At 37.8% G+C, this 16,614-nt stretch overlaps 2 protein-coding genes across 2 annotated transcripts; one reads left to right on the top strand and one right to left on the bottom strand.

The window, feature by feature from the left end:
• Window positions 1-9,963: 9,963 nt before the first annotated feature.
• LOC147491139 (cytochrome P450 71AU50-like) lies at window positions 9,964-12,241 on the top strand. The gene is made up of 2 exons (XM_086568780.1): window positions 9,964-10,966; window positions 11,473-12,241. Exons 1-2 carry the CDS (start codon window positions 10,073-10,075, stop codon window positions 12,085-12,087), a joined length of 1,509 nt encoding a protein of 502 aa, XP_086424906.1. The 5' UTR covers window positions 9,964-10,072; the 3' UTR covers window positions 12,088-12,241.
• A 766-nt stretch (window positions 12,242-13,007) lies between these two features.
• Window positions 13,008-16,297, bottom strand: LOC147491138 (protein YLS7-like). The gene is made up of 4 exons (XM_086566932.1): window positions 15,701-16,297; window positions 15,437-15,610; window positions 14,459-14,736; window positions 13,008-14,022 (listed from the first exon to the last, which is right to left on the bottom strand). The coding sequence occupies exons 1-4, from the start codon at window positions 16,038-16,040 to the stop codon at window positions 13,213-13,215; spliced, it is 1,602 nt and encodes a 533-aa protein (XP_086423058.1). The 5' UTR covers window positions 16,041-16,297; the 3' UTR covers window positions 13,008-13,212.
• Between the last annotated feature and the right edge of the window lie 317 nt (window positions 16,298-16,614).

Below are 16,614 nucleotides of genomic sequence, written 5' to 3'. Positions count from 1 at the left end.
CCACACCAAGAAATAAGGCATCTCCAAAAACAACCACACCACGAAATATGAAAGATGCGGTAGACTTTGAAAAGACGAGGGATCCTAAGGGTTACGGGTTGGATATTCCTGAAAAATACACAAATAAATTATTAGAGTTAATGACCCTGTTGACGATGGCAACTGCGGTTATAGAGCTTTATGCATTGCATTGGGAAGAAGTCAAGAAGATTGGCCGCAGATGAGAAAGGACTTGTACCAAGAGCTTATTGACCACCTCCCCATTTATTATACTTTGTACACTCAAAATAAGGTTGTTTATGTGAAGAAAATAATCCCACATGAAGAAGGTTATGCACCCTTAAATAAGTGGATGAGCATGCCCTTTGTTGGATACGTATTTGCTTTAAGATTTAATATTGTCCTCCTTTATTTAGAAGCTCGTCAGTGCTTTCTTATTATGCCACTGAGAACCCAAGCAAATCCTGAGAAAATGAAAAAAGTGTTAGGTAGCGCACATGTTGGTGGAAATTATTTTGTCAATGTTGAACTTGTTGAAGATTGTCCGGTTCCTCCATTAATGCACCAATAGCTTAGAGCTCGATATGATATTGTTGAAAGTTGGAATTTGACATTCACATCAAGGCAATTGCAATTTATGGCATTGAGCATTCCCAATCTAATATGGGAAGACGAGCCCGTTGAAAACCCAACAGTACATGTTATCGACTAAGTTGTTCATATGTTGTCGATATGATATTTTGATGTAATTTTTAAATTCATTTTGACATGTTATTTTGATGTAATTTTGAACAAGTGGAATTTGATTTTATTTTTATATGTTATTTGGAAATAATGTTTGGGCTTTTATTTGATTTGATTTGGAAATCGAGTGATCGACTAAGTTGATTCGGATGACAATCGAGTGATTTGGAAATAATGTTTGTATGTTGTCAATATGATGTTTTGATATAATTTGGATTAAGTGTAATTTGATTTGATTTGATTTGATTTGATTTTACTTGATTTTACCCCAAACGACAAAATCAAGTCGTTTTACGTTTGAACCAAATGATCTGGGCTGGTCGTTTGACCTTTGAACCAAACGGTCTGAGCTGGTCGTTTGAGAAAAGTTCTTTATTTTTTCATGAAACAATCTGAGCTGGTCGTTTGACCTTTGAACCAAACGATATGAACTGGTCATTTGACCTTTGAGCCAAACGGTCTGAGTTGGTCGTTTGAGAAAAGTTCTCTATTTTTTCATAAAACGATATGAGCTGGTCGTTTAGGAATTCTAAGGAACGATGTGGCTGGGTCATTTGAGAATTCAAGGGGACGACATGGCTAGGTCGTTTGGACAAAAAAAAAATTAGAATTTCATTTTGTTTTTACAACACTTTCATATCCATACAGCCACACAAACATCCATTCATTCCAAAATGCATTCATTCAAATAACAACAAATTTCACTTAATTTAACATCCATTCATTCCAAAATCAAAATTCATTCATTCCAATCACCACACAAACATCCATTCATTCCAAAATTCATTCATTCCAATAACAACAAATTCCACTTAACATCCATTTATTCCAAAATCAAAACTAATTCATTCTAATCAAAATTCATTCATTCCAATCAAAATTCATTCATTCATTTAATCCATTCATTCCTTCCAAAGTTACAAATGACAAAGTTAGAAACCCCAAACTGAAACAAATCATGAATTATAACGCCCACCACTGTATTTGCACCTAGTCAAGTTGTACACCTGTTCGAAGGAAGACCTTGCTTCCTCTGGAATATTATCCCTAGCCAATTGTAGACCTCTCTCTAGCATGCGACTAGTTTCATCGATAACGTCATTCTGTCGAAAAAAGGGAAATCAAGATAAGTTACCAATCGAATGCTAAAAATCACAATTAGAGAAACTTAATTAAAAATCACCATACTCACAATCGGTGTATAGTTGGGAAGTGTCTCTAGGGGAAATGAATAAGAGCACGCTCAGGGTTTACCAATCGAATGTGAGAATTCTTCGCATACCAAATCATGTAGTTTTGATGACACTCCCATAGATAAAACGAGATAGGTCATCGATTGCAAGGTTGGATCACGTGATTCTGTCATGACTCCCAATAAGTTGGCCTAATATTGTTCCATCTCACCTCATACCCGCGTCCTGCTACAATTCTTGTCCTCTAATTTGGTGTTGGAGGATCTATGGGTATAAGCTGTACGTGACCCAACTGACGCACAATTCTTGTGACAACGTAAAACTCGACAATGTTGAAAAAATATATCAATCCCTCAAAAAATGTAATGTCATCGATCGGGCTTGTAGCTCTAACATTATTGTAGGGATGTCAATCAACCTGAAACAAAATCAAATGTGTTATTAACAACTCCAATGATCAATTACTAATATAAACCCTAAACCCTAAACCCTATATATATATATATATATATATATATATATATATATATATATATATATATATATATATATATATATATATATATAAACAAACTTAAATACTTACATTAAAATAATTTAATTATATCATCAAGTATCGCCTCAATAATACTGCAATGTATGCGTTGTATCGTCATAGTCTTGAGGCAACCATCGTGTGTGTCTATGAGCACGCCTGAGACAAGCTATAGTCCATGTTTGGGATTGGTCCGAATATCGGAAGTACTCATAGATCAATGCCTATATATATATATATATATATATAAATATAACATATATATAGCAAACATTAAAAATAATCTAAAATACTAAAGTTTTACTTGTAAAAGATTATAAGCCTAATTTCACCTTCGCAAAATAGCCCCAAGACCTTTATACAAAAACGCCAAAAATTGATGCACCCTATGCATACTCTCTATCTCACTTTTCAACAACAGACCTCGGGATAACATAGAGGTACTCCAGGTCCCGTTGTTAGTAAAAACGCACATCTAAAGAAAAACAGGGATAAAAGCTCCCTCCACTACCTTCCCAAAGAAAAGCTTATCATGAACCTTATTAGCAAAATGATTATGGAGGAATTCTAGCCTTATTTTTGAAGTGAACTTGCTAGCTTCCATCTCCACCTTAATCAAAGAAATGGGGAGACCCAAGCACGATGTAGGAGATTTATCGATTGTTGTAAGTTCAACTCACTGTCCCCTTACACCGCTCTTCTTCGAACTGTGACTCCACAGATTTGCACAATATCATCCAAAGTCTCCTATCTCACTGAATTTCAACAACAGTTAGTAAAAGAGGTACTCAAATCACATAGTAAAAGAATCTAAAGAAAAAATGGGATAAAAGCTCGACTGACCCGTTGGACTTCCTGCAAACTCGAGGCCTTCTCCACTACCTTCCCAGCAGCGTTACATATGAGCTTATCATGAACCTTATTAGCAAAATGATTATGGAGGAATTCTAGCCTTATTTTTGAAGTAAACTTGCTAGCTTCCATCTCCACCTTAATCAAAGAAATGGGGAGACCCAAAGCACGATGTAGGAGATTTATCGATTGTTGTAAGTTCAACTCACTGTCCCCTTACACCGCTCTTCTTCGAACTGTGACTCCACAGATTTGCACAATATCATCCAAAGTCACAATCATCTCTCCAAATGGCATATGGAAGGTGTTGGTCTCCGGATGCCACCTCTCCACAAACGCAGAGACCAATGGTGGATCCATATGCTCGTGATAACTTAATACGAGATCATACAACCCAGTCCTTCTCAGCTCGTGGGCAAATCTCGAAGACTTTCTAAATTCATTCATGAAATCCTATTGGCACAACTTCACTAAGTGCGAAACACACTTCAATGCTCCGCGATCCTCTTGAAACAACCAAGCACGCATTAGACTCAATGAGCAGAAACAAAAGATTTTGTAAAAGAAAATCAAAGTACTAAAGAAAATCAAAATATTACCATTTTCTCTTAAACATCGCGAGCGACATGCACCGTATAGTCATACAACAGCTCTGACTCATACGGGCCACCCCCATACTCATCTCTTTTGAACTCCAAATCAGCATTGGATTTTCTCACAAAATTCAATACTAGAGGTGTTTCTTCCACTAGTGGTACGACTTCTACCACATTTTCTTCCACATCATCATCTTGCTCCTCCTACTCCTCCTCATCCCCATTGTCATTCTCTTCATCACCCTCCTCATCACTCTCCTCTTCCCCCTCTTCACCCTCCTTATCACTCTCCTTTTCCCCCTCCTCACCCACCCTCCTTATCATTCTCCTCTTCCATTATACTCTTCCCACGATCCATATTTACATCTAAACCTATATTGTTATCGCTATCTACACTATCTTTACTTAGAACTTCAGGAACCTCAGGAACCTCTTTTTCTTTGTGGTACCCTCTACACGCTGATGTCGTGGTGCCTTCTCCCCTTTTTCTCTTTCTTTCAGCTGCGTCACCACTAGAGGAACCGCCGCCAAATAACTTCTTCACACCATATAGTTTTCGCTACATTCTTTTCTTTGATCGATGACCCATTGCTACAAAGAAAAATAAAACAAGTATTAGTAACTATAATAAGTTTAATCAAATCTAAATTATTTCGAGCTAAATTACAATTCTTTCGACATTACAAATACTACAAAAATCCCAACAAGAATTACTTCGCAATGAAACAAATGCCATAATTGGTATACCACTAAAATTATTAAAAGAAAAATCAAACACCATTAAATTCAAACAATTTCCAATATCATTCATCTTGAGACCTACTTTGAGTAGCATAGATATTAGGACATAAACTTTCTTCCCAAAAATTTCAATCAAGAAAGCAAAATTTATCTCAAATAGCCGTCCAATATCCTTTTTATTGCAACCCAATTTTTCAAGAAAACACATCATGTCATGCATCCTACTCCAATTATATACACTTTCATATGACAAATGCCCCACAAACCAATCACTACTAACTCCTAGACCCTTCAACTTCTCAAGAACTCTGACAAAATCATCATTAACATCACCAACTAATAGCGATGGACTACAACTTACTAACTTAACAACAGTAGGTGGACTCAAACCCAATTTTTCATAACCCTGAAGTTTCAAAGCCAAGACTCCCTCACTGTACCCAAAAATATCTCTCACCTACATTCTACCAATTTTATTATTCATCTTGCATTATATAATAATCAACAATAGAAACCACAAATTATTTAACAATACAAAAATATTCAAGAATATTAAATAAAAAAATAAAAAAAATGGTACGGATGTGTTATTGTGGGCATAACACAGCCGCCCTCTAAACCCAACACTACGGATCTTACACTCACGATACCCTTAATAATCTTGGTAATGTTTTGCATCTTGATGAGACATTACTTGATAGTGCATTCCGTATACTTTTTCGTACTGTGAAAAGTATACTACGTGCTTGTCATTTGGCATTTTCTGGTGCACTGAAATATGCTCTCTGGGATATTACAGCTGATCCTGGTTCATTTATGCCCTAGGTTCGTCTCCTTTTTCTGCAGCACTGTACTCTGTAAGTTTTTCAACCACAGAATCGTCAGGAACGTCGTTCTGGTACTAGAAAAAACCTTCAGCAGAAATAGATTCTCCGTGCTTTGATGACATGGAATGAGTCTGGTGGGATGTTTCGTCTCTTAGAGTCTGTAATAGAGCCTCCTTCAATCCATCCACTCAAAGATTTGTCCCCATTCAGAATGTGCATCGATGCTTGCAGAAAGTTGCTGATAAATATTTTGCTGCAGCAGTAAAAGTGTTGCCTTCATCAGGAGTTGCCTCCAATACTGCGGAGACCATATGTGCATTAGAGGAGAAGCACCCGATGCAACAACCACCTGTAAGAACAACTGTTCCTTTTGTTGAGCCCCCTTTAGTGGTAGAGAGAGACGCCTTATTATCATGTATTAGGTCATTTCCGAAAGGTACTTCTTGTGTCCGTGATGGTCTTCAAGCTCAGCACTTGTTGGATTTCATGAGTGGTGTTGCAGCAGCTATATCGTCTGATTTGCTAGATGCATTGACCCCTGTGGTGAATCTTTGGTTTTAGGGACGATGTCCACAGCTGCTAACAGAGTTAATTGCGAGTACTCCACTTACTCCACTTCTTAAGCCAAATAATAGTATTCATCCTATAGTTGTGGGCATAGTTTAGCATCGTCTGGTCTCCAAGATTGCAATGAAAAGAGTTTCCAAAGACGTGGTAAGGTACTTACAAGATTTTCAATATGGGGTTGGTGTTTTTGGTGGAGCAGAAGCAATTTTGCATGTTGTCAACCGTATAGTGTATGCTAACAGGGACAATACCTCTCTTTCGATGCTGTTTGTAGATTTTCAAAATGCCTTTAACATGGTTGATCGGACTACCATGTTAAGAGAGGCTCGTATTCGGTGCCCAGCTATTGCCCCTTGGGTCGAGTACTTGTATTGTCAACCTGCAAGGTTATATTTGGGAGATGGCTACATATGGTCTGCTACTGGGGTCTAGCAAGGCGACCTTTTGGGTCCCCTTCTCTTTGCACTGGTGCTGCATCCTCTGATTCTACGGATCCAGTCCAGTTATCAGTTATTGCTATAGGCTTGGTACCTAGATGATGGGACTCTGATCGGAGATACAGAACAGGTGGCGACAGCTTTGGGTATGATTCAGGAAGAAGGACCTTCTTATGGGATGGTACTTAATGTGGCTAAAACTGAGGTATTTTGGCCATCACTGGATCCACGTCACTCCACTCCAGGTCTTTTTCCTTCAGATCTGTCCCGTCCTCAGCAGGGGGTCAGGTTGCTTGGAGGTGTGGTTAGCACTGATCCATCTTTTGTCAGGGGCCTTGCTCGAAAGTGTGTTGAAAAGGTTATGACTTTGATGGACCGTTTAGCTGTATTGGAAGATCCTCAGTGTGAGTTAGCGCTTCTACGAGCTTGTGTTGGGCTATCTAAGTTGGTTTTTGCGATTCGTACTTGTCCACCATCGCTTTTCAGAGAGGCAGCTAAGACTTTTGATCGCGGCATCTCCGCAGTGTTCTTCAAGGTATTATGGTTTCTGATGGCCCTGGCTTCAGTGATTTGCAGTGGCGTTTATCGACACTCCTATTACGTCTTTGTGGGTTAGGTATCTATTGTGCATCTGATGTCTCTATTTTTGCTTTCGTGGCCTCCCGTTGTCAGACTTATGAGCTTCAGAACCACATTCTTAGGAGTTGTGGCCCAGTGCCTGTTGATGCGATTCTTGATGTTGCTAGCGGTATCGAAGTCTCTCTCTACCCGATCTTGACCTTTAATTCTTTGGTGTGAATGCTACCGTCCCCTCAAAACCACAAAAAGTTTTGGTGGAAGCGTTCTACGGTAAGATTGTTGCTGGTCTTGAGAGGGAGTTTGAGTTATCTGCTCGTCAAAAAGCAGTCATTGGATGCTTGCAGTCAGAACACGGAAAGGATTTTCTACTTGCTATTCCGATGGAGGGACTTGAACAACATATGTCACCGGTGGAGTATCGTTCTATTCTCCGGTACCGTCTCATGATTCCTTTGTACTCTGACGGTGGTCTATGCTCTGTTTGCAAAAAGAGTAGACTGGATGCTTTCGGGGACCATGCAGCACATTGTCGACACTTTCCAAGTTTTAAATATCGATATAATCATGTCAGAGACATTTTATGTGATGTATTTTGGATGGCTGGGGTACAAGTGAAGAAGGAGGCTCCCGTCAATTTTCTCACTGATCTGAATGAGGAAAGATCGACACTTCGGCTTGCGGATGTATTGATCTACAGTTGGTCTGAGGGGAGGCATGTGTGTGTTGATGTAACTGGAGCCTCTCCGTTGGTAAGGATTGAGAATGGAGTTTTTGAGGTGGGTGACGCAGCTAATAAAGCAGCGGCAAGAAAGATTGAGAAACACGAGGAGGCTTGTAGGGCTAACCAGGATTGTTTTATTCTGTTCAATTTCGACACTTTTGGTTTCTTGACACAATAGTCTATTGAGCTCCTTAAGAAATTGCAGAAAGTTATGGACTGCAACGTAATGACAGCTGGTTCTAACGAGTTTGTATTTAGGAGGATAAGATTTGTCATTCAGAAAGGACTTGTGGCTCAGCTTGTTGCACGCTTGTCCTAATTATTTGTAAAACTCGTTATCATTATCAATAAAATTTCCACTTCTTAAAAATCAAACGACCTCACTAGGTCGTTTGGGCCATTTCCAAAACGACCTCACTGTGTCGTTTGGTAAAATAATCAATAATATAAACCACAAATTATTCAACAATAACAAGTTATATAATTGATTCACAAAATACCTGTAGTAGACGAGTGTTGCCCAAAAGAGAAAACGAGTGTTGCCCAAACTCAAATTAGATGAGAGCAAACAAGTGTTTTTATCAATGCCGCTTTCTTAACAATAGTTCAGTTTCTTAACAATAATAATGGTGGTTGCCCAAACTCGAATTAAAACGGTGAGAAAAGGTACGGTTTTTGGTTTTTGATTTTTTTTTGTGAGTGTGCGAGAGAGATGATATCGGTTGAAAAGGTTTTCCTTATCGCATTTAGGTTTATTGGGCTTTCTTTGGACTTCGCAGCTATTTGGGTAGTTGAAGGTGTCCATTGGGCTTTCTTTAGAGGATACTTCCGAACAAAGAATTTTTTATTTATTCTCGATGGTAATCAATTGTTGAAGGCTGCCCAATCCAATTTATGTTGGCGCCCTTCAAATTTGACAATGCGGACTCAAAAAATATTTGCCTGTTTTTTTTCTCACGGCGCCAACACATCTATTAATTTGCTTGAGGGGACTTGCACACTCAAGAGCATTTGGTGAATTTTGATCAAACAAAATTCCATCTCTAGGTGGTGCCTTTTTGTTCGCAAATTTGGCAATTTTGATTTTTCGCGGGCTTTTTGCAAATGTCTTTAGAGGATACCTTTAATGTCTACCCGGCCTGAACAAAGAATTTTTTAATTTGGTTCTCGATGCCAAATTTGCGACATCTATTGGTAAATTTGGGATTGCTTCTTCAAATAGGGACTTGCACCACCTAGAGATGCTCTAAAGTATCAACTCTGTTATTAGTCAAATAGTCTAAAAGGTCAGACCGTCAGAGTTTGCTAGCTTTTGGTTATAACCGATTCTGTTAGAATACAGATGTGATGCTGTCATGTAATCTGTTGTCTATCAAATTATCAATACTTGAATTTGTACATAGAGAATGGTAATGAAAATATTTCTATTTGCTCAATCCTCATTTGTCTATTACACACTACTGATATTGAAAGTTTTGCAACATGACAACATTGTTCTTACACATATGGTATCAACCGTCGATTGAATTTTGAGACATTTTCGAGGGCATAATCAATTGGCCTGTTTGTGTAACTAATTGCTTTGTTTATTTATGTTCAGCAAAAAAAGAATGACATCTAGGCTAAAGATCCTGTCCACCTTTCCACTATTATGTTGCTGGAAAGTATCAACTGAAAGCTGATAGGCTAAAGAGGATGGACATTGGACAAAGGTACCTGATCACAGTACTATTGATGGATAACACGAGTACTAATAGTGCCAAAAACTATCGATGATAACCATGCATATATCGATATCTTGGATTTTCAGGAAGATACTTGTCAGTCATTTAGTTGGGTCCTGCATGCATCATAATCATTCAGAAACTGCCACATGTATATCACATCACATATTTATTGGAATATTCACTTGGAAATTCATATAGAAATGTACAAGTTTGATTGTTTACATGACAATGCAATTTTGTAAGACTCCAAGTGAAGCTTCCAATGATATTGTGACCTAAGCAATTACAGAACAGTACACTGTGCACAAGGCAGGGTGATTGAAAGCAACAGTTTTAGATCCTCTATTCCTCTTATCTCTCTTTTACCTGTGAGGCCGGACTTTCCAATATGTTTCCTTCCCATCTAAATCGGCATTTCCAACAAACACTACGGTTAGATTCACGTGCTCTTCATTTTACAATTTCTTCCTTTTTAAGGCGAAGGAAGTTTGCTCTGTCCATGCAAGAGTGAACCCCAACAACTTCCAAACTTTTCATATCAATAAACTTCAGTATGTATTCCTCCTTTTCTTGGACATGGACTTCCCTTGTGTTTGTACTACTTTCTTATGTCTTCTATGCACTGACAAAGAAACGAAACAACAAATATTCAGAGAGTTTACCTCCTGGTCCTAAAGGAATACCAATCCTAGGAAACCTTCTAATGTTAGGTGAACTTCCCCATCGCGATCTCCATCATCTTTCCAAGCAATATGGCTCCATAATGTATTTACGTCTGGGCTTCATCCCTACCATCGTAGTTTCATCCCCTCAAGCAGCTGAATTATTTCTCAAAACCTACGATCTTAACTTTGCTAGTAGACCTTTCAATGAGGCAGCTAAATACATTTCTTATGAAAGAAAAGGATTATCATTTGCGGAATATGGTTCTTATTGGCGCAATGTGCGAAAGTTATGCACATTAGAATTACTTAGTAATCTAAAAATTGAGTCATTTAAAACAATGAGGAGGGAAGAGTTGGGGCTCTTCATTGAATCACTCAAAGAGGCTTCAAGAGATCATGTCGAGGTGGATCTAAGTGCAAAGGTGCTAACTCTTAGCACAGATATGTCATGCCTTATGGTGTTTGGGAAGAAGCGTATACACAATGAACATGAGCAGAAGAGTTTCCATGCTGTTGTTCAAGAAGGGTTGCAATTGGCTGCATTGTTCAATATAGCTGATTATATTCCTTATGTAGGGGCACTTGATCTTCAAGGTTTGGCTAAACGAATGAAGGTAGTGAGTAAAGTCTTTGATGACATGTTTGAGCAGATCATTGATGAGCATGTTGACGCTGGTGATAAGGGTCAGCATCGAGACTTCGTTGATGTTATGTTGTCCTTCATGGAATCCAAAGATAATGAGTTTCAGATTGAACGATCCAATATCAAAGCAATCATCTTGGTAAATAATCAGATTATTCATATTTACATATCTAAGAATAATGCTTAAAAATAACGAATAACCTTCTTGAGAGAAATATGGTCACAGACATGCTTAGCCATTGGCTCAGCTCATTTTCTGAAAAATACACTTCACTAACGAAACAATACCTAAAGTACTGCAATTAAGTTCATCTGTTTTTCTTAGGTAAAAGTGAAAGCACTGAAGATCCTGTAAGATCTTCTTAACAAAATTAAAACCTTAATTAAGTCTCCATAGTAGTATTCCTGAAGGGTTCACTTATATTTTTAATTTCTTGTTTAGCAAAGAGATGATGTATATTATCTGCTAGCGAAAAGTATGAACAACTACTTATAGCTTATACTCTTTTGTTTTCCTTTCGATCGAGTTAATTGCATTTTGTGATTTTCTCTACTTGTATGTTGTGAAATTTGGGTATTTGTCAAGAAAAGGGGGTTTATGCTTAAAACATGGTCACAAACTATAACTTATTCTCCCACTTGTAGGACATGCTTGTGGGCTCAATGGACACTTCATCAACTGCAATTGAATGGGTATTTTCTGAACTCCTTAAGCATCCAAATGTAATGAAGAAGGTGCAACAAGAAATAGAGAGAGTAGTGGGGCAAGACAGATTGGTAGAAGAATCAGATCTTACGAATTTGGAATACTTAGACATGGTTGTGAAGGAGGCTTTACGGCTACATCCAGTGGCACCTTTACTGATACCTCATGAAAGCATTGAAGACTGTACAGTTAACGGTTACCACATACCTCAAAAGTCTCGAATCATCGTAAACACATGGGCAATAGGACGTGATCCAAGCGTGTGGGACGATGCAGAGAATTTCATCCCAGAAAGGTTTATCAGTAGTGATATAGAGTACAAGGGACGTGACTTCCAATTTCTGCCTTTTGGTCAAGGAAGAAGAGGGTGTCCTGGAATGCAACTGGGTCTGACAGTAGTGAGATTGGTTGTGGCACAATTAGTGCATTGTTTTGATTGGGAGCTTCCAAATGGTATGCCGTGTACTGAACTGAACATGGATGAAGAGTTTGGACTTACAATGCCCAGGGCCAAACATCTATCAGTTATTCCAACATTCCGCCTTCGCATATGAGACCACACGCATTTTGGATCTTTGTGAAGATAAGCTGTAGTTTTCGCTTTTCAGTATGTTGTTTAGATATATCTGGCACCATTACTACAAATGCTCTTTTTGCATTAATTGCTTCGCATCACAATAGCTAATTAATCTAAGTTCAGATGCTCAATCATGCCTGTAATATAATATTTGTGCTGATACAACATGACAACCTAGGAAACCGGCATAAGTCTAATCCCCAACAAAGTAAAATGGTTAAATTGGTCCGAAAACACTCGATACCAATGAAATTAAACCATTACAGTAAATTATGATCAACCAGGTGATAACAATTTCAAGATTAAAGCCTATATTCTGTAACCGACTCTGAACGCTAACTATGTATCTAGGGTAACACTCTTTACGATGAAAAACCAGGGATAACACATCTAACTATGTCTCTAACACTTTTACTGAAAAACTAACCTCTGATAAAAAATCTGCCCGATTTATTATTCGGGATATTACCAAATTATGTATACATCTATTCAGTTAAGGAGAAGGGTCACAATATTGAAGAAGAACAGTTGTTAGACTAGAGAACACAAAGGAACAGAAGAGTCATTCATCATGCTTCGTCTTTTAGATGCCTAAAGCTTCCTTTCAGATGAATCCCTGAGGTGTCACCGATGGCTTAACTGAAATTTCAAGTTAAAGTCATCCCCACCTTTATTTGATACTCTTGGTATCAACTTATATCTCACCAATGCTAGCAGAAAAAAGGGACAGAGGACAACAAAACTGTTCTGGAAGGTTGAAAAGCATAACCAGGAAAGATAAAAATAAAAATAAAAATTAGGGAATGCTTTAACTAACTATATCCGTCTTCCATACTTTACTTTCAGAGTTAAAATATACAACCAAGAAAGACAAGGAACCTCAATGGCGATTAGTATATAACTCAAAAACATTTAATTATCCTCCGTCCATCATATACTTTCACAGTTACAATCTACAGTAGTGGTATTTTTTTTTTCTGTAAGTGGAATCAGCCTTCCATCTTCTTCGCGTCATTTTAACATACAAAGAATACAAAAATACAACCTTCTAAGTTACAAAACTACAAGAATGCATGGCAATAACAGTAGCAAGAGCTGTATCTCACGCAGTGGAGGTAGCAGTACCCTCATATTCTCTCCTTATGATTTCAAGAACAATCTCATTCCACGTATCGACTGGACCTGGCATGCACCAATGCAAGCAATCCTGGGGTGGTGGTTCCCCGTGCGGACCACGTTTTGTTTTCTTGTTTGGATCTGGATTTCGATATGGGCCTGGATGACCATCAAGCCTGTATGAAAATGCCTCTGTGATGTCCATTAACCTCAACTTTGACCGGTTAGACACCTTCTGGATTGCTTTGTTGAAACCTCCCACTTGTTTCTCATGCATAACATTTGTAAACCCATTTTCAACTAGTTCCCCTTCCAAGGTAGGCCGTGACTTCCCTGTGCATGAACCTCCTGTGTTCCAGGCACCACCCTCGTAATGATCAGGTGAATATGAACGGACTATAGTCAGACCAGTGTAATTTGGATGAGTTCCCATAGCCGTGAGAATTGTGTCTACAGAAATTCCAAATGCTTCAACATTGTCAATTTTCTTTGGCCGGCTATTGTCAGGCCACCACAACTGCCCCCCAACTATCTCATTGTTCAGGACATAGACAGATTGCTTTGCAAACCAGTGACCAGAAGAGAGGACAACTACATCAAAAGTTGGGAGTAAATCCATGAAACCCTCGTCAGGAGCATCTAAGTGGAGTTTAACCACTCCAGCCGGAGCAAAATCAAGGGGTGCTGATGTCTGGTGGATGAGCCAAGATGACCATATGCGAACAATGTTCACAGAGGTTGACTTAAAGTACCAACGTTGCATTCGTTTGTTGCCACGATTTCTTGGAACTTCCACCTGAAGTGTTAACCAACAGAAAATTAAAAAGATCGTGTCAGAGAAAATCATGCATGCACCTGGCTCTTATAAAGTCAAAATATTTTGAAGGTTTTTGCTGGAGCTAAGCTAATGGAAATACAAACTAACAGAGATCAGATATTAAGAGTTTTGATTTATTAAACAAGTTAAACAAGTTATAGAGACTTATGATGGTAACCAAGTATTTTTTCGAAAAAGAACATAGCAGTTTTCCAGTTGGCAGGGCTATTTTTCCTCATAAGTGAAGCCAGTGTTTCCGGCAAACTTTGGGCTTCTGTAGTTAAAGTTTTACGCTTAACATTTCCATATGACATAAATCTCAGTCTAGGAGGGATAGAATGGTAACCAACTGTAGGCACCTAAGAGATACACAGTCCTGATGGAAATATCCTGATAAGAATCAATTTTGTCTTACCTGCCAAAGAATGCATAACATAGATTCCATCTGGTTCCGGGCAACGGAGTCGCCAATAAAAGCTAGTGTTTTTCCTCTCATTAACTCCAAGAATTTCTTTGCATCAAAATGTGGGAGGTTACATTGAGAGGGTTTCCATCGATAGCTCTCATAATCCTTGTCAGGCCTGCCATTTCCCTGACAATTCTGCATCTGTGTCAGGACAGGACACGTGTTGTTTGTGTATAAGGGCCCGGATGAATCATAGAACCATTTTCCATGGTAAAGATCACAACTACCTACAAAACACACCACAAATAGCAATTTCACAATGTAAAAGCTAAGATAAGAAGAAAGAAATAAAGATGACAAGAATAAATAAGAACCCCCCAAAGTTTGTATCCCCTTTTGTGAAAACCCACCATTTTCAAAATCATTAGTGATTGCCCCCCACTCCATCAATTTTATGTGTAAAAGATGTTGGTATTTTGTATATTGGCAAATTTGGAAAAAGTGTTTTGTAACTTCACAATTTGTTTGCAAACATTAACTGAGAGGAACCGTAGTATGTTTGCCTCTATCCTAGACATTACATAAAGAGATTAGGGTGCAAGGGCAGAGACTAAATCATCTCCTATGTTTGCCTCTATAAACATAAAACCTAACACAAGGATGCTATAAGTATTTCAATCACTTATAGATATTGGATACATAGGTGATGGTCCAACATATCCCATTACATCAAATAGAATAGCTTTGACTTGAAGAACTTGTTTATTGTCATTTTGCTCACATAGGGTATTTTTTATCTTCATTGTCATTAAGTGCTCTTTCTTATATATACTGCTTGTTGAAACAGTATATATAATTCTTTATCTTCATTGCATAAAGGAAAATACAAATTATATCATAAATTTCTTCACTCTTCCAAATTAGTAAATTAATAACAAGAACACTGCAAAACTATATACCAAAACTGCAACAAACATAAAAATTCACCTGAATCAGCCTTGCTCGAATTTACAACCAGTTCCGAAGACGTGGAATTCAACGACTTCACAGAAGTTTCCTCATCTGTTTGATTATCTACACTAGTTGAATTCTCAACGACACTCTGAACCTCTGACGGGGCTATCTCCTTCGACCAAAATTCATTCTTAGAAACAGGACCAACTGAAATTTTCAAACCAGTATATATAAATATAACATATAAGACCATAAATCAAAATTAAACATAGCATTCCATTAAAACATATTGTTTACCTGATTCAACCTTAATATCAGAAATTTCCGACGGCGAATTTTCTGAAATCTTCTCAGGTGTTAATACATCACCACTCTTCTTCTGTACATTATTTGCACTAGGGGGAACCACAACTTCGAGCAATGTAGGCACCACCAGTGTGTTGGTATTTACAGAGTGGTCAATACCGACACCGCGGCCAAGGAAATAAACTTGAACGGTAGAACCAATTGGAGATGAAATTAAAAGCAATGAACCAAATATAAGAAACAAAGCTAATCCTCCTACTGATATTGCAATTGATGATATTGTCTTTGGCAATGCAGCTAGTGTAAACGCTTTCGGTGATGCCAACTTCATGGCTTGGCCTTCAACAATTCATCAAAAAAATTATAAAAAAAAAAAAACACCCAGCCCCTTAAAGAATGATTCTTTTTTTTTTATCTAGAACCTCAAATCTTGGATCTTGTTTAACAGAGTTGTGGAACAAACACTTGGTTTGCAGTTTCTCTATCGGGGAAATCTAATCTTGGATCTTGTTTTTTTTTTTTTTTTTTTTTAATAAAGGCAACAAAATCTGATTATGAGAAAGAGATCTGTTTTAAGTATGATTAATTAATGTTGTCAAAGTTGTTGGGTCTTTAATAACGAAAGGTTGAAATATTTCAGATTTTTTCCAAACTAAGAAGTCAAAAACTGAGTGGAAATAAATAATTTAAAATAAAGTCACGAGATTATATATGATGGGTTTGTTTTTCTTTTCGATAATGAAACGGATTTGTTTGTTGGAAATTGGAAAGTTGTATTTATTTATTTATGGTTGATGCATGTTTTAAGACGGATATTATTTGGTTAATTAACGTCCTTTTTAAAGTGACATGTTGGATGTCTTCCTTTCATGTGATTTTTGTTTGTCATGGCGCGGTATGGAACT

The sequence above is a fragment of the Coptis chinensis genome, chromosome 6 (genome assembly GCF_015680905.1).
Source record: "Coptis chinensis isolate HL-2020 chromosome 6, ASM1568090v1, whole genome shotgun sequence".
NCBI lineage: Eukaryota > Viridiplantae > Streptophyta > Magnoliopsida > Ranunculales > Ranunculaceae > Coptis > Coptis chinensis.
The sequence above is the reverse complement of the archived record's forward strand: the minus strand, read 5'-3'. Positions and strand labels throughout refer to the sequence as shown.